General features: G+C 46.7%; 1 protein-coding gene across 11 annotated transcripts in view; it reads right to left on the bottom strand.

Annotated features, from left to right (window-relative positions):
- The window catches only part of LOC115575099 (RNA binding protein fox-1 homolog 3-like), a 437,664-nt gene that overhangs the window by 34,149 nt on the left and 378,785 nt on the right, over positions 1–24,730 (bottom strand). For 9 of the 11 annotated variants that reach the window (XM_030406944.1, XM_030406945.1, XM_030406951.1 and 6 more), the window contains 3 exons: positions 15,893–16,195; positions 6,727–6,870; positions 2,322–2,375 (listed from right to left, as the gene is read on the bottom strand). In XM_030406944.1, coding sequence (XP_030262804.1) covers positions 2,322–2,375; positions 6,727–6,870; positions 15,893–16,195 — 501 coding nt within the window. The remainder of the gene's footprint in view (positions 1–2,321; positions 2,376–6,726; positions 6,871–15,892; positions 16,196–24,730) is intronic. The other 2 variants (XM_030406953.1, XM_030406954.1) reach the window with 1 other exon arrangement.

The following is a 24,730-nucleotide window of genomic DNA, read 5'->3' as shown; positions in this document are numbered from 1 at the left end:
GAGCGGAGCCACCATTTTTCAAAGGAGACAAACATATTGAATGCAAATTGCCAAAGCTTCATAGGAAATAGATTGTTTATTAATGGCCTGGTAGGTTCATTATGTAGCACACGGGGTGCGGGAGAGAGAGAGGGAGAGAGGCATCATGGGTAATGGCTTTGTAGGGCACAAACAATAAATGCTTGTTACGGCGGAGGAGGCAGGTTTATCCGGTGCTCAATCTTGTCTGGCAGAGGGGGCCGAGTGCAGCAGCGTCGCCTGGTTGCGGGGCTCCCTGCACGGCTGTGTACGAGCCCCAACTACTCCCAGGTATGAATGGGAATCAATAGTATTCATGCCTCAACACCCAGCCAGGGATCCTGTCTGCTTTATGAATGGGAAGCTGTGGAGCTTAGTACACTCTATTAAATGAACAGCTGGATGAGAAGCACTCGGCTGTTCACACCACCGCGAGCTTCACCTGTCCATGGTAGGTGGTTAGGAGACTGATACTGCAGCGAGGCTGCGGCGCTGTGGCTGTTTGTCTGCTGGCTCCTCGGATTTAAGAGTTCAGATGATCGTAACTGTTTAAAACAATAATAATAGGAGGTAAACTGGATATTTCTGATTTTACCTTAAAGATGTGGCTTCTGTAGCGTCTACTAGGAAATGTTTACGTGCTTTACTGTCCATTTTTAGTCTCTTTAAGCTGATTGGTCAGATCTCACAGGCCCTGAGTGTCACAGTATTTATGTAAAACCAAGACCTGCTTTATAACTAAACCCAGAATCCCATGAAAAGACCAAAAAAACCAGCGTTTCTCCTCTGTGCCGTACGGCTTCATTGTTGTCGCTGCGAACACACACACCAGTTTATTTTAACACAATCCCACAGAAACACAGTCCTGCCACTGGCAACACTCAATGGAGCGCCAAATGTAGATTAATCCACCACTAAAAATAGTCCCAGACAATGGCACGCTTCAGTCCCGATTAAAGGTCCAGTGTGAAGGATTTAAAAGGGGGATTTATTACCTTGTGAGGCAGCTGGATTTGTGAGATCATCGCAAATCCATCTTGCCTGGAGCTGTGAGCGTACAGTGGTTGATCCTTTGAGGAACTGCTGGTTTAGATGTGACGACCAGTTTGAAAACAGCAATGGCGGCGACGCAGGAGGTTTAGCGTAGCCACTGTAGCATCAGTTCCATCAGCAGAGAACAGCACTGAAGACTGTCTCGATTAAAAAAGATGTTTGGTTCTGATTGGTTGGAGTTACCCCGTTTATAAACAGATGGTTCATCCAATCACCTGCCAAGTTATTTCCCCCAAAAACAGTTTCTGAGAGTGTCGTCCCAGATGGTTTTGTGGAAGAAAACATCTTGTGTTTCAGCTTCGGGGATTTAAGGACCAGAATAGAATAAAATATTAATAACTATGTTTTAATTTGTGTAAAATAAGACTTGTTGTGTTTCATTACCTTTAAACTAGCCTTTCAAACACTGGCTGTTTTTTTGGACTTTTAGCGTTTTTCGCCGCCATCTTTCTTGCATGTGCAACCTCACTGCTCGATGCCTCTAAATCCTACAAACTGGACCTCAAAGTAATGTTTTCTAAAAGCTGCAGTGACCAGCTGTTTTAGGAAATTAGAGCTTTTTAAGAATATAAATAAATCTATGTATAAATGACCTCGTCTTAAAGATTCACTGTACATCTTCAGTAGGAACCAACGGACTGCAGGAGACACACTGATGGTTTTGGTCTTTTCTGGGGATTTGGTAACTACACATGTATGTATCCTGGATGCTGCCGTTAACTGAACATGTCAAAGCTTCCGCGTATCAAACAGGAGACGTTGCTGATTGTCCAGAGTTTGAAGTGTGTGAGGTGAAAAGTAGGATTAGCCTTCAGAATGTATTCACAAGGCATCCAGGAGAGTCTTATTCTCGTCCTGATTTATTGTGCATTTAGAAAAACAAAATGATAAAACCTGAATAATGTAGGACCAACAGCCAGGCTTCAAAGAGGATCCGGTCCCTAAACAAGCAGTTTCAATTCCATAAGCTTGAGGACCTGCAGCCTGCTGGCGGATTAAGTGAATTGTGAAACAGCTCAATAATGAATTGATTGACAGGGCTAATGATTCACAACTCGGGTTAGAGCTGCAACAACAAAAACAATAGGGAGGGAGGGAGAACGAGAATAGAGAGGCACGGTGGATGCAGCTCTCCAGGACCAGGCTTAGGGACCACTACTCTCAGCCAATGTACACACTACACTAATGCCATCATTAGGAAACAGAAGAAGTACATGGTAATGAAGCAGCTGGCGTTCTAGTTCACTTACCTTGGATCCTCGCTCATTAAAGATAATCTCCACATCTAAAATCTTTCCAAATTGCTGCAGAGAGAAAAAGAAACAAGAGAAGAGAAGAAGCGGGGCAGAGATGGAGTTAGAAAGCCTCGCTGACGGTGAATTCATGAGGAGGACGACTGGAGAAAGAAAAAAATCCATTAAGGCAATATGGAAGTGTTACTTTTGTGAGGAGATGGTGGTCAATTTGCATTTGTTAGCTCGGCAAACAGTTTCTTGAAGCTGGCTGGCTGGCGCGCCTTAAAAAAGAGAACTCCTCGCTCGCCGCTTTAATGCATTTCTACCGATGCTATATGGAGGGAGATCACAGCGCCTGTAAGAAAATCCTGGATCTTTGATTTCATATCAGCATTTTCTGATGTTTGTTTGCTCGCTTGTTTCAACGCTAAGAGAGAGAGAAAAAAAGAGGAGCATCAGACACGATTTTGATGTTTTGAGAGATGCGAAAAACGCCTCCACCTTCACGATCACCTGAGGAAAACTCGCTCCTTCACGTCTCTGGAACAGAGAAAAGTTTTTTTTTTGGGTGGATCAGCTCCGAGTGCACCTCGCTATCCTTTTTATATCTGCCTCTTCTTTATTCTCTCTTCCTCTCTTTGTTTGTGCGCTCTCACAGTCAACAGGACTAAGGGCCAGTCCCCGGGGGTTAACATGCTCCAGCCTTTCGATTTAACAGGCCTGCCTTTGGATCATTAGAAAACAGAGGAATGAAAGTAAACTGTAAGTTCCTCTAATGAGTGGAGTGAGAGCGACTTTTAATTGCTGTCTACAATGGCCGTATTATTTCATTAAAAGTAATTACCCTGTCAAGCGGTCCGCGTCGCCTTCATTTCGGCACAACAGGGAAGAAATGGGCCTTCCATGTGGTCGACGCTCAATGGGAATGGATGGATCGTTTGACTGAGCCGCTAATAGGGGTTAGAAGGAGCTGGCTATTATCTGGCTGAAGTGAGTGGAGTGGGCTCGAGGAGGTGAGGGGTTTACGGGATAGCGAAAAACATATGTCGCCTCCCACTCGAAAGGGGCTACGCGGTGACCTAACCACAACAAGTTAAAGGCAAAATGAGGCTCGGTTATTTAAAACCGCCTCTGTTTCAGCGAGCTGTACCTCCTCCTCCCCCCCGACACATCCGCTCTGGAGAGCAGATTCCATAGATCCCATCCACACATCTGCCTCATATGGCGCTCGGCTTCATTGATTCGAATGGGAAGCGTTGGCTCGATCGCGCACACAGGCATTTATATCCCAGCGTGATGCCCCTTTCGCGCCTGAGATGACAATGCTTTCCCCACGCAATGTGCAGATGCTAATTGTTTTAACCGAGCGTAATGGGCTTGTGGCGTCGATTAATTAGTTTCAGAGGAAGTCGTCTTTGTGGATTTCCACATGGCGCTGGGGACTGCTCGCTGCTCACCAGTGATCTCATGCACTCCCATCCCCACCCACCTACTCACACACACACACACACACACACACACACTCCTGCACACACACACACAGAAACAGCTGCATCAGCAGCACCGATAAACAATAGCTTCAATGGGAGGAGCCTCCAGAGGGAGGATGGGGGAGTGATGTCAGCTGAGACGCTGCAGCTTCATCCATCCATACATGGACTATAAGAACTATTCAGTATTGATGTGAGAGTATCAGTTACAGGATCACATTCATCACATCTTTTCCTTTTACATTACAGCTGAACATTTAGCAAATTGTGCTGCTGCATTTAAGACCATCGTTTTTTTTTTTTCCTTTCATTTCCACGACGCTTCCATTACATTATTGAATCACGCCGTGGAGAATCATTCCGCGCTATAAATACAGAGGAATACGTCGGATTAATATTTGATATTTACATAGAAATGAAGAGAAACCAATGGCAGCCTGGAGTAGTTAGAATGCACAGCATGAATACAAAAATAGGAGGCAGAAATGTTAAGTATAGTGCATGATTCGCAGTAAACACGCTGGCACAGTGCTTTGATACGGCGTGGCCTTTCCCCTAAATGAAATTACAGCACGCCTTAAGCCTCAGAGAGTGGAGGCAACAAACAAGATCGAGGCCACTGTGCCTCCACCTTTGATTAGCTTGAATATCTTTAAGCTCTTCACAAACCTATAATTACGCTACAGCAGCCCCGTGTATTCAAACAGCGGAGTGTCAGAGTGGAGCGTGTTCAGACGCAGCAGTCAGTGTGACAGCAGGATGTGGGGGCAGGGCAGAGGTCCTGATTGCTCCGGGGAGTTCTGTGAGAGCCCTTACATGCACTGAGAGAAGCGGCGCTGAAGAACCCAGTCGCACAAACGAGGGCACCCTCGAGCAGCGCAGCATGGGCGCCGCGCAGAGCTCGCCGGCTCCCCTCGCGCTTGGAGTGTTTTCATTTCCCCCCGCACTCGCTCGCTCTCAGAGATCACAGTTTCTAATTACTGATTAAGGTCCGCTGTGGTCGTCCTAATGAGCCCTTCATTCAGCACCTCGTTAAGGGCTCACAGGTTTCTCCACACCCTTAATCCTGCGGCGTGCAGGGTGCATCTCGGGCCACCCTGTCGTGTTTTAGGGTGCCAGCACCGAAAGCTTCCTACTGCTGGTGTCACCGCAGAGTTTTTTTATTTTTTCTGCCTCACTGCGACTTTGCTCTGCTGTGTGAGGGGGGGCTTTCTTTCTGTAGCAGCACCTCCACTCTGTCTTCCTGCCTGCATGTGTGTGGGGTTTCACTCATGCGCAACAGTAATGGTGTATTGAGCCGGTGGCGCTCCAGAAGCCATTAGAGCTAGAGGGATGAGGCTTTGCACACGCTGATCACACAAAGGCCCATTGTGGAGGCCATGTCAGAGGGTGGAGCAGACCAGCTATCTCCCTGCCAAGCGCTACCCAAGACGATCAATCCCACAATCCTCCACGATGCCAACCCACCAAGAAGGGCAGGGCGCGTGTACCAGGAAGGACCGGGCGCCACGTGGGTGAGGAGGGTGATTGAGGGGAACTGGGTGGGCTGCGATCAATTTTGTATCGTATATCTGCATGCGGCCGGCCAGGCACACAAAGCCTCCGAGCTAATTACTGAGGCGATTTGGATTCCACACGACCTGCACCAGAGCTGGGAACAATAAAGCCAACAATCAGAGAGAGAAAAGCGAGAGAGGGAGAGCGAGCAGCCATGTTGTCTGCAATTTATAAAGCCACAGCCCGGGCCTCTCGAGTAATAAATATCATCAGCTGGATGTTGTCTTCATAACGATGAGAATTAACGCCTCTGGGCTCTAATGGTCCAATTAGCGCATAACATTTAAAGTACATTTTTGGCAATCGTCTCCATTCAGATCCATTATCGTTATTGAATTGGGGGATGTTTGGTTCAATTCTTATTGAGGCTTTTGTGAGGCACGAGGGGTGAGCGGCTGAACTATTCATTGCCTCATTAATTGGACGAGAGACAGAGAGAGAAAGAGAGAACTTGTTTTTTTTGTTTTTTTTTTTTTAAAGGACCTCCGCTGTGCTGACGTTTCATCTGATGGTCTGCAGACGAGCGACCGCTGTGGTTGTGTAACCTCTAAACTGGTAATCAGGAAGAAAATAAAATAAGAAATTCCGTTGTTGATAAAAACGTGTGAGATGTGGAGCAACGCGCGTCAAAACTCGAGCAGTCAGAGGATCAAACGAACTCAAAACCGACCTCAAGTTAGTTAAAATCTCTTCGGGAAAGACTAAATTATTACTTGGTTTCACATCTCAACTAACTGTTGTCAGTGCAGCAGTTTCATTCTTGTACATCAGCAGGCTTTTATGACTGATTCGGATGTTTTTCTTTACTTTTTCAAGGTTATTTTTACCCGACAGTGTCGTTACTACAATTAAAAACGTGGCGTTTGTTGTGTGATTCAGCCCCACGGCTCGTTTTTCCCCCCCGAAGCTTAATAAGCCAGATATTCTATTTAATAATAGTGTAATCACGTCTATTGCTGTTGGTGAAGGAGCCGCATGTTTCAGTGGAGGTGGAGGTGCATCTAGCATAAAACACAACGGGACAACCTGCAATAATTACCAACGCTCCTGCTATGCTAAATTAAGCAATATTACAGGAAAACAGCCTCGCCGATGATGGAGGTGAAGCACACCCTTGAGTATAATTCTGCGATTGTATAACGTTTACCGACAGAATAGGAGATAAAATCTAAATGTGTTCATGTTGTGGGGCAATAAAGAAACTTTTCTGCGTGTTGTTATTTCCGTTTCATACATGCAGCTCTGACTCATAACTGTAACACAACACTGTCAGTTAGCGAACTCCTGCAGGAGTTAACCTGGCGAGTGCAGTGTTTTTACCGAAAGCCACAAAAAAAACGAGACACGAGTTGTGATGCATTCCTGGTACTCACCCCAAACATTTGCCTTAGGTCAGGGTCCCGGAAGCGGAAGGGAATGTTGGAGACATGTAACCTTTTGGGCTGCTGCTTCTCTGAAGAGTCTGAGTGCTGGAGCTGGAGCTGCTGAGAGCCCTCTGTTTGCGTCACATCATCTGTCTGCCGGAGGGAAACAAACAGAGAGAAGACACAAGCTGCTCATTAGTGGCTACAGTATACTGTACCTCCCGGTCTTGAAGTATGGGCAGGGTGGGGGTTTTTGAAACAGGAGGGTGGGTGTGGGGATGCGGGGGATGCGGGGGATGCAGGGGATGCAGGGGGATGCAGGGTTTGGGGGGGGGGGGGAGGCCCTGGCTAACTAACTTACTCAGCGTCTGCCATTTTTCAATCCGCCGAGAAAGCCGAAGCGATAAACAGCCGATGACTTATAGTGTCAAACCTGAGGTTGTGCATTACAAATCCACTTATTAATCTCTTGCACTTAGCTGTTGAGCAACAGGGAAGATTGAAGGCGCTGACAAAAAGGCGTGGATATAGATCCCACAGAGCCCTGACATGTCTAGACTAAAGACACATTATTGGTGACGTTTGCACACAGCCATCAGAGTGCGAGGCCCAAAGCCCTCAGCGTTGTTGTTTCCATCATTATGCGAATGCTATGCTGACATTTCTATATAAATGACGCGTCGCGTGTCAATGACAAATTCCACTTGTTTCTCTCTGTGACACCGGTGATGGATTTCACAGAGGGAGCTGCCGGCTTGTCTGTTCAGATGGACCTTGTTTTTCTTTTTTTTCTTTTTCTGATGTGTTTTTTTCTGTGGACAAAACCTCGTCGGTCCGAGCAGAGATTCTCCTCTCTTTTAATGTTGCATTGTGGGGGATACGAGTTCTGATCTCACTAGATTTGTTTGTTTGTTTGTCTCTCAAAAATGCATTTGACTGTTACAGAATTAAGGTCACAAGCTAGTCTGCCATCTTTGTGTTTCAGGGTTTAGTTAGGGGTTAGTTTCAATTATTTGGTTTCTTTTTCTGCCCTCTTGGCAGAAATGGAATATAAATGATTATGATTTCCTTCGTGTATAATTAAATGAAACTGAGAATGAGCATTTATATCGAGGGTTGATCTACAAACTTCACCGCTAGATGCCAATAAATCCAACACACTGTACCGTTAGATCACAAGATCAATATCGATCTCATGCATGAACATCAAGAGTAAAGACATTAGCCTAGCTTAGCATATAGACTGGAAACAGGAGAGCAGTGAGCCCGACTGTGTGTGAAGGAAAGGAAAACAGCCCTAATGAACACTAATTAACACACGTCTCATTGTATAATTGGAACAGCTGCACAGATTAGTCAATTAATCGATTGACAGAAAAAGAACTGCCAACTATTTTGATAATTGATTAATCCTCTCAGCCTTTTGTCGAGTAGAAAATGTCAAACAGATTTAAGATCCCGGCCTCTTAAATGTGACGACTTGCAACTTTTTCTTTGTCATCTATAAGCGTTAATAAGGAGTCTTTGGGTTTTGGACATCAGTTAAAATAAGATGAAATTATAGGGCTCAAAATTAGAACCGACAACCAAAGCGACCAACAAAACATTCCCTCGCTTTGCGGTCGATGGACAGAAAAGTTTTTTTTCGCGCCCTGAAGCAACAGTGTTTATCTGGAGTTATGTTCTGGCTCTATTTCTGCAACTTCCTGGACTCAGCGTCACGGTGGGGTTGCCAGGTTTGGTGCCATCTTGCCTGAGACCTTTACTAGCAGCTGTAACTACCAACTGCATTTGGCAACGCGCTCTAGAACTGGTTGTCAAGCATCACAATTTTTTTTGCATTGTATAACGAACTGAAACAAACGATTAATCGCTATAGATGTTGGTAGGAGAAGTCCTGGTCATGGTGACAGCAAAGCAACCATCAGCATGATTTCCTGTGTAAGAGGTTTTGCAGATCTATAACACTGGACTAGAGGACAATGGTTACTTCTACGGCCACAAGAGGTCACTCGCCAGGACGACATAACGTTTGTTTTTTAGCGTTTGAACAAACAGCCGGCGCTGCGTGTTTTTAGCGACGGGAGCAGCGTTCGTTCTGCAGCAGCAACATGATTAAAACAAATAAAATTCAGCCCTGATTTGGTGTAGATGACTCGGAGGGGGACTAACGACACACAGCGAGGAGGAGGAGGGGGAGCGCGAGAGAGAGAACGAGCGAGTGGAAGTGGCAGATATTGAGCACAAAAGCTGTTTGAATGTGATATGTAAACTGCAAGGTCTCCTGGGAAGTGCTCTCTGAGCATGGCAAACACACTATACACTGGCTGGGAAGTCACAGACACAGGCGCAATCTTGTACCGAGATACAGACGTGGAAAGGGAGTAGGTTGTTGCCAGAGTACAAACGGTTCAGATGACACGCGCACACACACACACACACACACACACACACACACAGTGATAACCCTCGCCCTGCTCGGAGGCTGTCAGATGGCTGCAGGCCACTCTTAGTGATACATTTCCCACCATTTAGGAAATGGGGTAGGGATTTATTCATTATAATTCATCATCACAGTATTATCATTATCATCATGATCGTAATGATGATCGCCTTTATTATTCTCATTATCATAATCACAATCTCCACTGTAATGGCCGTCATTTATTTGGTTTTTATGGCCCATTCCGAGACGGTGACATACATTGTTAACAGTGACAGTTGTTTGATTCAAGGTCCCACTCCGTCTCCCCTGCAGCCATCCAGGTAGGGCAGGTGGGTGGCAGATACCTAAGTCCCGCCTAGCCTTGACGGCGGCCGGACCAGAGGTTAACAAGTGGCGAAGGACACGGGAGGCGGGGAACGCGGCGACCCGGCCGGCCGGCCGGTAAGGAGTGGATTTGTGACAGAGAGAGACGGGCGGAGGGGTCTTAACTCTGCCGTGTCCTCGCGTGCTGGAGGTTAATAGCCTGAGTAGCCATGTTGGGCCCCGGGGGTGACACATTGCAGACAGATGCTGGGACCGTGGAGGGTGACAAGGTACCAGAGCCCCGCGGGTCAATCTGTTTCATCGGTCACACATGACACTATCGACCTTTAGCGTATGTTGGCAGACTACTGAGCACCTCTGTCCTCCAGCTCTGTCTGTCTGGCTTTTTATCACGGCGAGCGCAGTCGCGTGTTTGCAAACATCCAGATTAACTTTCACTCGGCGCTCAGACAGGCCGGCAGCACGTTGACATGGAGGGCAAATACACATATGGAGAACACAAATACTGAATCGCTGACTCCAGAGCGCCCCTGACTGCATACTACTAACTCAATAAGTTGGAGTGTCACCGAGATCCGGGATGGCTGCCTCTGCGCCGCTGCTCCCGAGGCTCCAGCCTGCCTGCCTAGTTGTGAGATGGTGGTGTTGCAGCGGAAAATAATTACCTCCGTATTACCATAGGAGGCCACCTTCAGTGGCACTTTACTGTCCCGACAGCTGCTGTCACGGGGAGGAGGAGGAGGTGGGATGCAAAACATGCCGTCACCGCCGAAGCCAGCAAACCAGAGAGTGAGAGAGCTGTCAACTCCGGCAACTCTCCGGCTTCCTGTTCAGTCATTTCTCTAAAAGACTCCCTAGCTGTTATTTGCAAATCGCCTGCAAAGTGCTCTGCTCAGCACTTTCCCCCTCCTCGCAGAGTGGCATTACAAGAGCATAATTGAAACTATCTGATTGGAATGCTGCCAAGCAGGTAGATTACATCCGATTAAATAGGGGGGGATACTGAGTCTTCGCTCACAAGAATTATAATGCCTGAGCTTTAATTCATTATTTTCCTCTCCCGCTCCTCCACTGTTTGTTTTTCTTTTTCTAAGGAAGCTGTAAATATATCTCCTCCATCACCTGAGAGGGAGCAGGGGGGTGTGACGGAGGGGAGTGTGGAGGAGAGGGGCCGCCCCCACCTCCTCCTCCTCCTCCTCCTCCTCCTCCTCCTCCTCCTCCTCCTCCTCCTGGTTCATTTAAACTAGAGGAAGGTGGAGGAGTTATTTTAGGGCGGCAGTCACGTTCGTTTTCTGCATAAACAACGTTGGGTGATTGGGAGTAGACGTGCCAATAAAGTTTGAATGGAGCAGAAAATCTCCTACGACGGCTGCATGATAAAAATACTCGGTTCGTTAATTATAAAGAGGCGAAGGAACAAGTGTGGATTCATGAAAACGGAAGTCGGCTCGAACTCTGAGCTGAGATTTGAGATTCTGGATGAATTCAGAAACTATGGTGCAGTGCTCCTCCTGTTACAGCAGCCGAGGCTCATGGGTAATGTAGTTTTTAGAACCAGCCTCCATGCTAAACTGACATGATGACGAACTTTAAATGCAGACAGTGTAATTTCTCTCAATGAGAACAATAATAAACAAAGAGACGTAGGAAGATGGTGTTGTGCAGCAGCAGAGGATTATGGGAGTTGTTGTCTTTCACCATTTCCGATGAAAACCTGCCTGATAATGTTGCAGAGTTTTATTTGCGTTGCTACGGGCGTCACTGTTTTGATTCTGAACCGAAAATCGATTGAAAAGCAGCAACACTGCCAAAGATCCTTTATTGATTTGCTCGGGGAAGAACTCTCACTCAGGTCAGATTTGAGAAACCAAACTTTTTTATAACAAACTGATGTTTTCTCTGTTTTTGTTAATTGTTGGTGTTCTTTTGTTGAACTCTCGACTCTTTATTTTATATTATATATTTACTTGAAGGACAGATCAGGATAAACTTGAGCCGATGTTGTAAAATACCTCTTTTTTTTCCAAGAATTGTGTTTTTTTTTCTGATCAGAAGACAAAACAAAACAAAAACTTCTTAATGTTTCTTCTTCCTCTGTCCAACAGAGCTCCACTGCTCTCCAAAAACTATTAAAAACACCTCATTGAGCAGTCCTGCTGCCCACAAATACCCACCAGGGCACCAAATGTGGATTAATCCGCCATGGAAAATAGTCCCTGCACAATAACATGCACTGTTTCCTCCGGTTTGTTTAAAATAAGGAAGGTTTTTATGTCTTCAGTAGAAACCAATCAGCTCTGAGTTGAGAGCAGGTTAAAGAAAATAAGAGAGTTTCAGGAGACGTTGTTGGTTTTTGTCTTCTTTGGTCTAATATCGAGTAACAGCAGCCTTATCCTCTAAATTATCAATGAGAGCTTTATGTTGGGGAACACTGAGGGTATCTATAATATATTTGAAATGAGGGTTTACAGCGGGGTGAGCATCACGTGGCTCCTCCCACCTCCTGATAACGCACTCATCCCCCTTTTTTAAACGGTGGCCTACATGCTGCCATCAGCGCCGCCTCTGAAAGCGACACCGCCCGCGAGAGTGTGTGCGCGTATGAATGTTTGCATGAGCTCGGCCATGTTTTCCGCATGCCCCTGTGTGTTCGCGCGTGTGCGTGCGTCTATGTTATCACAGTCCCCCAGAATACCCTTTGGAAAGTCTTCACGCCGCTGACACGGGCTGTGAAAAATCTGGAATTGAGTGCTGCCCTAACGCCACTGCCTTAATTTGTTATCTGAAAAGAGAATGATTACTCATGAAATTCAACCAAACCACAGACTATTTGAACTGAGCCAGATAACGAGCTCAGTTTTTTTTCTCCTCTCTCTCTCTCTTTCTCCAGCAGAGCTCCCTGGCAGCCCTCTGCTACCCTCATCTCTAAGGATTTGGAGAAAAGTTGGGGGCTGCCTCTCTTCCTCAAGTCGCCTGCTTTCAAGTCAGCTTGTTTGAACACGGCACAGAGCGAGGTCCCATAGGTCTGACTCTGGACAACACCACCTTCCCCAGTATAGACGAGCGACTGGTAGACACAGACGGATACAGAGAAGCCGACAGAGTCCCTGCGCCTCATTAAAACATACACACCATCCGCTCTCTGCGGGGAATTCACACAGAATCCATACGTTTCACTGAAATTTCACTCCCTCTTGACGCTTTTTAAGTCCTTAAGTCGAGAAGATGTGCAGAGTAAAGCGTCGTCGTGGGGTAGAGAAGCTGAGCGCAGCAGAGTCGAGCCGAGGGAGGAGGTGGGTGAGGAGGGTGAGGAAAGGGAGGCAGGGGGAGTCGCTGATCTGCTCCCTCAATCTGTGTTTCTGCAGGGTGCCCTAATCAAAGGCACCCGTGCCCGTCTGTGGCACCCAGAGCAAACAGGCTGGGTCTGTCATTAAAGCCGGGGAACACAGCGGTGGGCGACACTACACCAGCGGCCCCCGAGGATTAGACTCTCTGTTTACACCCCACTAATCTCATCCCTCTGTCCTGCCTGAGAAAACGATGGGTGGAAGTGGGGGAGAGCGTGGATGCAGGGAATGAAGATGGAGGGAAAGCAGGGACGGCGTCAGAGAGAGAGGGAGAGAGGGGGAGAGAGGGGGAAGGCATGAAGGAGAAGCAAGGCGAGCTCTCATCTCTCCATGGCCACCATCTCTGGGCTTTCTTCACAGCGGGTGAGCAGATGAAATGAAATCAAATGCGAAATGGAGAGAGAGAGAGAGAAGAGGGGGGAGACGGTGAGAGATAGCGAGTGGAGGAGTGGTGCACAGGGAGGGAGGGAGGAGGAGGTGGAGGCTGAACCTCCTGCCAAGTCTCTCCTCACTTTAAACTCTCGTGTGTGTCAGCCATTACTGTAAGTGCGCAGCGGCTGGAGAGCGTCACACGAATCGTCAAATCAAACGCCGCCAACATTACGGGGCGGCGATAATACGCCACGCAGTTGCGATTGCTCTGCTCGTGCTGCATAAGCACTTTTTCTCTTTTTTTTCCAGGGTGCCAAATGTTCGTCGCCGTGCGGTAATTGCGCGGCGGGGAAAATGGAGTTATTAACGGCGCTCTTTACGAGTGACCCAGATCCCTCTCAGGAGGGCCGCGGCCTCGCCGTGACCTCTCCCAGCAGGTGTGTTCACGCTACAGGAGAGAAGGAGGTCTGAAGGTCTTAGCATTTTTTTTTTCCCTCTGCCAGCATTATCTGTCTTTCTAGGCGCGTCTTGAAAGTTTGCCGCTAAGTCGTCCTGCTTTTTATCTACATCTGCCTCTTGTGAAGGTAAATCCCAGGTCACGGCATTTCATATAAGAGCATCAGCGCGCAGGAGTGAGATGTGTGATATATAATTCAGACTTTCACTCTCTTCCCAGCTGTGTATCTCAACGTTGCCAGAGGTTTGTTTTACCACTCGGAGTTGCCAGTGAATTTAAATACGCGCACTCTCACGCCGAGGTGATGATGAGTGAATAAAGGATTAGAATCAGGTCCTGGCACAGTTACGCAGAGGGATATTATCTCACGTTGAAAGGAATGTCTTAAACATTTGGGACGCGGTTACGAGGAATTAGCTGATCTGACTGAGCAGCGATTGGTTTTGGCTGGTCGAGGGGGGAAAAAAAAAAAGAGCGCATCTCTCGTTTGCTCTCTTAACAGACCTCCTTTCAGAGATCCTGAATCATTCATGTCTACAGCCTGTCACATCTGCTCAGGTTTACATGTCTTTTAGGGTGCACTAAATGGCTCTTCAGAAATGCACTTTTATTTTATGAGCACATTTTCAATCAAGTTCACCTTCCGAACGTCGAGCACAAAGCATTAACGCCACATCAAAGTCTCCCGCTCGCTGCGGCGGGATCACGCTCCGCTTCACTTTTTAGTCTCGACGGTTTTTGTGTCTGATGGAGGAAACGTTCACACACAAAAAAAAAAGCAAAGAAAAATTGGAGGATTACCTGGAAAATATGAAGGTGGAGCCTGAGATGTAAAAGCTCTCTGAACTCACTCCAACATGTGAGTTTATTAAATATACATCACAACGGGCCGAATTAAGCTTCTTAAGCACTCATTGGGCGCACCTTGTTTGAAATTATGTACAATTTTAAAATATAATAATGCATGCAATGTATAATTAAAGGTGTAATTATTATTAATGCATTACCGCTTTAATTTTTAAATTTTGTGGCTGTAAACTTCCAGGATTAAACCAACGGCAGCTGCTTTTACCGAGGTGTGCAGCCGAGCTGGATTTGGGGCAAATCTTTTTTAAATTATCTGTGTTTCTGTCGCTTTGTGCCACACATGGAACTGAAGCTTTGGGCGTTTGAGGCGTTGGGCAAACGGCAGACGATCGGAGGAAGGGAATGAGAAAGAAATCTAACTTCTCTGAGTGGAATGAAAAGTCGGGGAGGGGAAACAAGTTGCAAGAAACATGCTGACTTTGTCTGGTTTGTTAATAGAGCTGCAACGATTAATCGATTAGCTGTCGACGTCTAGAAGAGAAGTTCACCCTAAAATACAAAAAAAAAAAAAATCCAGTTGTCTGCTCAACCCCATGCTGATGGGAAGTTGGTGGGAGTTTCCTGCAAAACATTTCTGGAGCTTCACATTCTCTTAAAACAAGCTGGGAAGTCTCTTAGATCCCAAATCGATTTGAAAAAGACGATATCACGTCCTTCTGTAAGACGAACTCTTCACTGGAGCGTGCGACCCGTCTGAAGTTGGTGCACGAGCTCAACGCTTGTAAAGAAAACGTCTTTTTGAAATCATTTTGGGATCTGAGGGCTTCCACAGACATTCGTATCGAGCTGTACGGAGCTGTTTTATGTTTTCTTGGATGTTTTCTACGTTTTAAAACAAGACCTGAGCTTCTTCTGTTGTTTCAGCTGCAGCACTGTTTTACTCTGAAGCTCCAGAAATGCTTGGTGGACTTTGAAAATTCACCGGACTTTCCACCAGCACGGATTGAGGAGGTGATTTTGGGTGAACTGTTCCTCTCCAGCTTGATCCTTTAATAGTAACATCAATAATCGAATAATTGGTTTGAGTCATTTTTGAGGATAAAAGAAGTCCAGATTGTCTGATTCCAGTTTCTTAGTTGTGAATATTTTCTGTTTTCTGTCCTCTGTGACAGACGACTGAATGTCTTTGTGTTGTGGACAAAACAACGAGACATTTCAGGATGTCGTCAACAAACACCTGATGGATTCATCTCCTCTGACAGTCATCATTAGTTGCAGCTCTATTTGTCATCTTCACCATGTTAAAGATCATAAACGTCTCTTTAAACACCTTCAAACACAAAGCTTTCCAATAACAAACATCACACTTTTGCTCTACAGATGTAAAGAAACAGGTAAAATAATGATAATAATGTCTTTTACTTGCTGACAGCGTGTTGAGAACAGTGTTTGCAGGTGATGAAGGACACTGACCGGTGCGGTCGTGGTGGCGGTGATGGCGGGCGTGCTGTTGTCAGTGCCGGCCGGCTCGCTGTGCGTCTGTGTGGGCGTGTAGAGGGTCATGGCGTGCTCAGGAACCCGGCTCTGCCCGGTGTAGTCCTGTGTCGGGAGCGGGTGCGGTGCCGCAAACTCTGCGGGGATGCCATTCTGTGGGGGAGGAGGGTACTGGGCTGGGGTGTACGGCTGGGCCATCGCTTCTGGGGGGTTGGTGGCCTCTTGGTTACCCTGCGAGAAACACACAACAGGAGGCGAGCGTTAGAACTGCCGTCGAGATCAAAGTTGAGCACATTGTTTGATTGTACGAGCGGCATGAAAGACGTGCGAGTTCGTCAGCGCGAGTTGGGGAAAAAGCAACCGGGGAGAGTTCTCCTGCAAACCAACTAAGTCAGAGGGAAACAGCCGTCATATCACATCTCAGCTCGCATTAAAGAATTCCTTGATCATTGCTAATGAACACAGTTTATGTTGTAGAGCATGACTCGCTGTTGGAGGGGGCAAGAGTCAGGGGGAATCTCAATTGCACTTGTGGCAAAGCACAAGAGGAAAGATCAATTAATTGATAAAATTTTGATTAGGGCCTTTGATTCCTATGACAGGTCTGTTAAAGCAGCAGCTGCTCCCTCTCCCAGCTCCACTTTCACACTTCTGAAATTAACCTGCGTGTCACTTTATCAGCTCCCCTCCCGCTCTCTCCGTCCCCTCCGCCTTTTGTTTCTTGTTATTTGAAAAATGGTTGAAAACGACACCAGAACAGTGCTGTTGTGTTGCGTTTCGATACCTCTTTGAAATCCCAGATGCACTCGGGTTCAATTTGGCGGCAGAGAACCTCAGATTTGTATTTCAATCAGGAAAATTTTCCACACATTTCCGCTGCGAGGAGAAGCTCTCGTCTTCCTCCTCGTCCATATGCTTCCAGAACACACACTACGCGGTATCTCCACCACAATACTCTGTGTTTTTTTCTCCTCTCTGCTCTTGACTTAAGTGATAGATGGCCTTTTGCAATGAAGCAGTTTCACAGACCCTTTGTCTCGTGTGGATGCTTGAGATGATGAGCTGCAGAAATAATGGACTTTTCTGGCTGGTGCACATTGTTAAACTCGGTAATGGCCGGACTACAGAAGTGCATGTCTTATTGTTGCGAAGCGCTCGGCTCTGCGAATCCAGACTAATGAGCAGAACAGCGAGATCAGTGCTGCTGGAGCGGATATCCATCCCAACATTAAAAAAACGCAGAGGGAAAAAGGTGAGACAATAACACCGAAATCCAATAACACCCCCTGCAAATACCCTCAATCAAATTTAAAGATACAGATCATGCGAGCACAATGCATAACTCTTTCGGTAAGAGAGGAGGAGGAGGAGGAGGAGAAGGAGGAGAAGGAGGAGGAGGAGGGGAATAAAAGAAGGCACACAATAGCAGCCAGAAGTGAGAGTTTATGATTGGAGAAAAACAATAACAGTAAACAGATAGAGAAGTTTCTGTCTCTTCCTTTACAAGCTGGCTGGGGATGGTGAGATAGGAGATAAATGTGTTTTATTCTCCTCGACTTCTTCTTCTTCTCCTTCTCCTCCTCCTTCTTCTTCTCCCCCCTTTTTTTCCTGCTGCTGTGGTGTTTGGCCTCTTTCTGGAGATTTTCCACAGGAAGCTCAATCTGGGCAGGAGGACGCGGCGGTTTTAATGAGAGAGCCGAGCAACACTGTGCTGTAAATGTAGTGGAAATAATTCTGCTCTGACGTGTTGGCAAACAAACCTCGGCCTAAACTGTGCTCTGCCAATTAAGGAAATGCTCCATTATCTAAATGAAAAAAGAGAGGAGCCTTGAGAGGAGGAGGAGGAGGAGGAGGAGGAGGAGGAGGAGGAGGATTGACCAGCTTCTTGCAGCCCGCCGGGCCTCACGGCTGCTCCTGCTGCAGGACCGGACCCTCACTCCTGCCTGACCTAATCCCCCTTCTCTCTTTCATTATACTTTATTTCCATCTCCTCCGTCTCTCCCTCAATCCCTCCACCTCCCCCCTTTCCCTTTCATGCTCATCTCTTCCTCCTCCTCCTCCTCCTCCTTCTCCCCCCTCTCTCTCTCTCTCTTTTTATGCAGAAACTTTTTTAATCTCTACCCCTGTGCTCCACTTTTCCTCTCCCTCCAGTCATGGCATTATATAACACACTTGCATTGCGGGGCATCCTAATTCAAGGAAGCTCTTGATGTTGGCAATTTTCAGCTTCTAAGCGCCCATTTTTTTTTTTTTTTTAAAAGAGGAGAATGGGGTTGGTTACCTAAAAATACAAAAAATAATAAAAAACGATGCACCTCCTGGTTTGACAGCTGAACGTACTACCAGATCGCGCGTCCTCCTTTCAACCAGCCGTCAACACGCCGGCGCTCGACGGTCCAGCAGAGACGGAAAGCTCAGCAGCCCGGAAAACCCGAAGGTGCTGTGTTCGACTGTTTGTACATCAAACACTGCTCATGTCGTTAACGAGATCAAAGCCGCAGTTATGTCTTTTTTTTCGGGGGGGAGTCACTGTCAGGATCTCTGCCCGTGGTCCTGATTGGCGTTGTTGAAGGATTTGCTGAGGAGTTACTGAGCGTTGTTTACACGATCGCTCAAACACGGGGTCACGATCAAACATCAGATAAACATCGACTCCTGGTTTTCAGAATTCAGGACAAACCTTTTTTTTCCCGGGGTTGAGAAAACCTCGTTATGCTCGCCAGGCCTTTTTCTGATTTAATTCAGGATACTCCTCATTACTTTTTCAATGAGACCGCTGCATTAGCACTTCATACTCGATGGACGTGTTACTTAAATTGGACTTCCTGGATCATATTTCATACACCGGTACCTGTTGCTACGACTGGTATTAATAATTATTTTCACAGTTGATAATTTATTTAGTTGGAGAAGGAAAGAATCCGGAAAATATTCACATTTAAGAAGCTCGAATCACCTCCAACACTTTGGTTAGCTACATTAGTTGATCAATAAATTAAGAAATGATGATCTAGAATCTGAAACGATGATAATCAGGTGAAGATAAACAGCATTCCTGCAGCTGCCAGTTAGAAAATTAATTGGCAGGTGTTTCTGATAATCGATTGATCACTTCATGTCAAACATTAGCTGGTTCCAGATTATTGAAAGAAAGAATGTGCTGCTTTGTGTTTTTAATGACAGTATAACACGACCTGCGGGGGCTTTTCCACGTCCTTTCTGGTTCAAATACTTCATTTTGAACGGTTCTTAGCATGTGGACCAAAAATAAACTGGTACTGGACCCGAGAAGTTGGTTTCCAGCTGGAACCAAAGATCTGAGGTGTGAAGAGAAGTGTATGTTTCTTATTCTCTGTAATCGGTGGATTGATAGGTTCCAAAAGTCTTGAATGGAACCAGTTCAAGAAACAGCTAATTTGGTGGAAAAGGGCTATTTGACCTATAAGGACAATAACTTTAGTTCTGCAGCCCAACTTCCTCTACTAGTGATGATATTTGGGTTACCAAGTCCGATTCTGTTGTCAACTGTTTAGCTGGAACTAAAATGAAAGATGCCCCTTTTCCACCAAATTATCTCTGGTTCTTTGACAGGTTGCTATGTAGCGAACTAGCTCGCATTTCCACCGAGGATGTAGAATATGACATGCCCACTTTGGTTCGCACACATGGTCTTGCTACTTTTTGGTTCCAGCTAGTACCCAAATTTTTTCAAATTAGCCGACAAACTGGATAGGTTCCAAAAGTCTTGAATGGAACCAGTTCAGGAAACGGCTAATTTGGTGGAAAAGGGCTATTTGACCTATAAGGACAATAACTTTAGTTCTGCAGCCCAACTTCCTCTACTAGTGATGATATTTGGGTTACCTAGTCCGATTCTGCTGTTAATTGTTGAGCTGGAACTAAAATGAAAGATGCCCCTTTTTCCACCAAATTATCTCTGGTTCTTTGACGGGTCGCTATGTAGCGAACTAGCTCGCGTTTCCACCGAGGATGTAGAATATGACGCGCCCACTTTGGTTCGCACACATGGTCTTGCTACTTTTTGGTTCCAGCTAGGATCCAAATTTTTTCAAATTAGCCGACAAACTGGATAGGTTCCAAAAGTCTTGAATGGAACCGGTTCAAGAAAGGCTAATTTGGTGGAAAAGGGCTATTTGGACTATAAGGACAATAACTTTAGTTCTGCAGCCCAACTTGCATTACTAGTGATGATATTTGGGTACAAAGTCTGGTTCTGTTGTCAACTGTTGAGCTGGAACTAAAATGAAAGATGCCCCTTTTCCACCAAATTGTCTCTGGTTCTTTGACGGGTTGCTATGTAGCGAGCTAGCTCGCGTTTCCACCGAGGATGTAGAATATGACACGCCCACTTTGGTTCGCACACATGGTCTTGCTACTTCTCGGTTCCAACTGGGATCCAATTTGTTTGAAATTAGCCGACAAACTGGAACTAAACTGGTTCCATGTTGGTGGAAAAGCCCCAAGAGTGTCTGAGATGTACATAGATGGTCAATAATCAGGAACAAATCAGGTAAATCGGGACACTAGTGTGCATGTGAACCAACACACTGTGTGAGAGTTGGACTGTGGCCCTCATCAGCAGGAGGTGTCAGCTGTTCTCTCAGATCTGAACCTTCAGAACTTCTCGGGTTCTTTATTCCGCCTCGTTGTTTCTGCCGAGCATGTTTTCGGAGCGGCCTCTTGTTTTTAGTTTGCTGTGTCCTCAGCTGTTTGACAGTTCCTTAGTTTAGGGAAATCTATGATGTAGTTTACTTTCCTCACTGGCAGCCCTGCTTACTGTTTCTTCTTCACGCCTCAGTTCTGCATTTGTCCTGACACGTTCTGCTAAACTTGTTAAATCACCATCTGCCTTCCAGTTGTCCTCCCCTGCGCTCGGGTCAGAATCTAAATCGTTGCGCTCGCGGGGCACAAAGGCCAGAGTATCTGTGTCAGGTCTGCTGCCATCTGAGCTTTTTAAACAAGTGCAAAAAGGACCGAGACAGAGCCGAGTGACACACAAACAGGATAACAGCCCCGAGCTCGGTTTTGGAGAAAGAGAAAACTGCGAGAGTGTTGTAGCGCCAAGTCGTCGCTGTTTCAAAGGGCAGCAAGGCAAAAGCAAGGAGGCGGAGAGTACAGGCCTCATTAGTGAAACACAAAGTAACACTAGCTCTCGTATGATCTTCGCCTTCCTCTGATGTATGTGACAAACGAGTTATTCAACTGGAAATGAACTGGGAGAAGAAAAAAGGGCCCATGCAAATCAGGGGAGTTGTGTTCGTCCCAGTGCGACCACGAGTCCTTTTTTTTTTTCTTTTTTTTCTTCGCTCGGGCTGACTCGCAAGTCGTCAAGATAATCTGCGGCGCCTAATGAAAAGCCCTCCACGACAAACCAGTCAGGTACGCGGCACATCTCATTCCGCCGAAACAGATTGCTGTTCATTACGGCTTCGAAGGAGCTCCACGACTTGTTGTTGTTATATTGGGATGCCGGCGAGTGTTTCTCTACCTGCGGGCCTGTTTATGGGGAGAGCAGGTCCCCTTGCGGCTCTTTAATGCCCCCCTTACGTGGCCCGCTGCCATGAGCCGCCTAAACCTCGCTCGTCCCCACGGACACAACGACCACGGCGACGACGAATAAAGGCAAGCGGCGGAGAGCAGCCTTTATCGATCTCCCATCCTCTCCCAGTCCTCCTTTCCCTCCTTCCCTTCCACCCTTTCTACTCCTATTACTGAAGAGCACAATAAAAAACACTATCTCTAATCTTAAGCACTCTGCCCGTGTAAAATTGGATTGGAAAACCCTTACTTAAGGAGATCACTTCTGGAGCCCAGTTTTTTTGTTTTTACAGTCAGCATCAGGAGCCAGAGAGGTCAGGAAGGCCTCGTGGTAATGCCCACTGCCGAGGCTGCCAGTCCGAGAGAGACTCCCAGCCTCCGGAGGCAGAGAGAGAGACGCAGACTTTCACTGGTGCTAAACCCCCCCGGTGTGGATGGTCAAGGCTATATTCCATCTCAGCAGGTACAACGACTTGGCCGCTCGCCAGCGAGCCGTGATCCTCTTTAGCGGCGCTGCGAGGGGACGGCGATGAGAGGCCAAGAGGAGATGGGCTGTGCAAATACAGGAGCTGTTAGGAGGAACTCATATCGGCAGAGTGCTCCACTGACTCATACGTGCGATGGAGGGTCAAAGAGCGACGCAAAGGCAAAATACGGCAGGCGACTAATTGCGTTGCATTGAATCCGGAGGGAAATCACTCAAATGGGGAGCGGGCTGATCAATCTCAGCGATCCCGGGCCGTGATGGAGTGGGCAGCTTTATGGCTGCAGCTCAGTCACATGCGGCTGGGATCATTTTTCAGCGGAGGCCTCCCTACTTTACATGGATCCTTACTGTATGACACTAATGGTCCCCGAGCAAGAAATGCTCCTCCTGATTCTATACGCTAAGCAATTCACGCAGATTTATGAGCGGCTCTGCAGTGTTTCTGCATAATCCAAACAGCATGAATAGTTAAATGTTGACTTAACATAAAGCGTTCGCCGTCTCGTTCCTTCACCGGAGAATGTACACAAGCAACTTGCTTTGTCAGAGCGCGGATGACATAACATTTTCTAATTTAATCTTAAGCTTTTCCAGCGCCTCATCTAAAGCATCAACGCCGCACAGCGTTCCTCTCCAGAACAGTGCTCATTTGGTTTTAATGACCGCCTGACAGTGACAGTAGCAAACTTGTGACAAATCCCGCCGGGCCGTCGCAGCGCAGAGCCGCGCCGAGTTCACAGTGAAAAGTGTAATGCGGCACAGCGGAGGCCGGCGTGCGGCAATCAGTTGACGCAACACAAACGAAACACTGAGTGGTTTTCAGCCAGCTGCATGAAAGCCTCTTGTTGTCCCCGGCTCTGCTGCTGATGCTCGGTTAATTGTAGCCCCGCACACAGACAGGCAGGCAGGCAGGCAGCAAGCAGGCGAAAAGACGGCCCGAGATGATTTCCACAGGCAACTGGCATTCATTTTGTCTTGAAGGCGCATAAATAAAGGCTGTCTAGCCGGGTCCATTTTAATTAGGCGAGCCACATGATCTTACTCCAAGTCTCTCTGTTAACACTCACCAGAGGCTGCAGCGTGTGTTAATTACAACCACATGCCACACAGTGAATCCAAGGTGAGCCGGTAGAAAAGGCGAGGAGCTCAAAACGCGGTAAACAACAACCAGAAAACAAAACACCTTCAGCTGAGTTTCTCATGATGAGGCACATATTTGGTGCAGCGGCGATTCCCCTCCCCCCCCCCCCACCAGTCAACCAATTACAGCGCGATGTTGGGAGAGCGAGCGTAGAGGGGAGAGAGCGAGCGGGGAGATGTGGAGAAGCAGTCCTATTTAATGCAGATTCACAAACACACACCCCCCTCCTCCTCCTCCAATCTCAACACAAGCCCGGTCTTCCTCACCATTACAGTAGGTTTATGATTTCAAATAGGCTGGGGAGAGGGTTATTGTTTTGTCTCACATTTCCTCCCCTTGCAAACTCCGCTCTTTTCCATTTTTCCACCTCATTTGTGGAAAAATCAATCCTCGAAAATAAACACTCGGTGTCTTCGCTCCGCGTCCAAGTCAATTTAGATTTCGTGCATGTTTTCCCGCCGCTCTCTCTCTCTTTTTTTTCTTCTTTTCTCCGAGAGGTTTAATCGTTTTCACGTGTCACATATGTTTCATCCCCTCTAACGTGATTTTTCCTCGTTATTGGGAGCACTTATTTGCTCCGCGGCCCGGGATGGAGGTATTAGAAAGAGAGTTCATTTTCCTCAATCCCTTGCTGATTTCTTCATTACGTTGCGGCGGAGGCGCTGCATGCGGCGCCTCGCACCGAGATGGGGGCTGCTCTTAGCGATGCGACTGCGAGCGTTACTATACCTCAGAGACGCCGGAGCGCCACTTAATAAACAGAGTAGACAGAGGATCACTTTGAACTCCTGTGACATGTAATGAACCTGTCTGTCTCCGCCACAGCTGTGTCTGGGCTCCGGCTCTGCGTGGTAAAAAAACGCAGGTAGATAAATAAATAAGCTAAAACACATCCAAAGAAGCCTGGAGGCCCGTGTGAAAAAGCCATCAGTTACACATGGTTAGACTCGGAGCGTTTTGCCGACGCCATAAGAGGAGATAATTGTCTGTTTCAGTGCCGTTGCCTCTTTTGTTGCATAACAGATATTTACATCTGGGACTAATTACTTCAGTCTGGGTGTCAGAAATTTGGATTAACTTGTGGGATGCATCCAGTTTGGTGTTTAGACTCGTTTATTAGCGCGAACAGACGCCGTGTTGCTTTGACCCCGTCAAAAAACACAAAACACACACCAAAGAACTTTTTTTTCCCAGCTGCTTTTCTCCTCTCCACTTATTTCTTTTCTTTTTTGTTCTTCTTCCAAAGTTGTCAGAACAAAGTGATATCGACGCAAAAAAAAAAGAAACCTCCCAAAACTGAACGACTTTTCTTTTGAGATTGCTATTGATCACTTAGATAAAGACCTGAGTGGGAACAAAAAAAATAAAATATAGAGAACTGATAAGTGAAATGTTTGGACTGTTCTGTCATTCCGGTCATATAAACCCGAGAATCAATTCCACATGGCCGTCATGCCAGCGCGGCGCTCGTCAGACTGCAGATGAGTCTTCAGAAATCCTACCGGGGATAAAAAAAAAACGCCAACATTTGTTTTAGAATCAGCTGATTGTCATGTTAATTCGAGCCTTCTTCACGCTG

Source organism: Sparus aurata, chromosome 23, assembly GCF_900880675.1.
Source record: "Sparus aurata chromosome 23, fSpaAur1.1, whole genome shotgun sequence".
Taxonomy (NCBI): Eukaryota; Metazoa; Chordata; class Actinopteri; order Spariformes; family Sparidae; genus Sparus; species Sparus aurata.
This window is presented reverse-complemented; position numbering and strand designations above follow the sequence as displayed.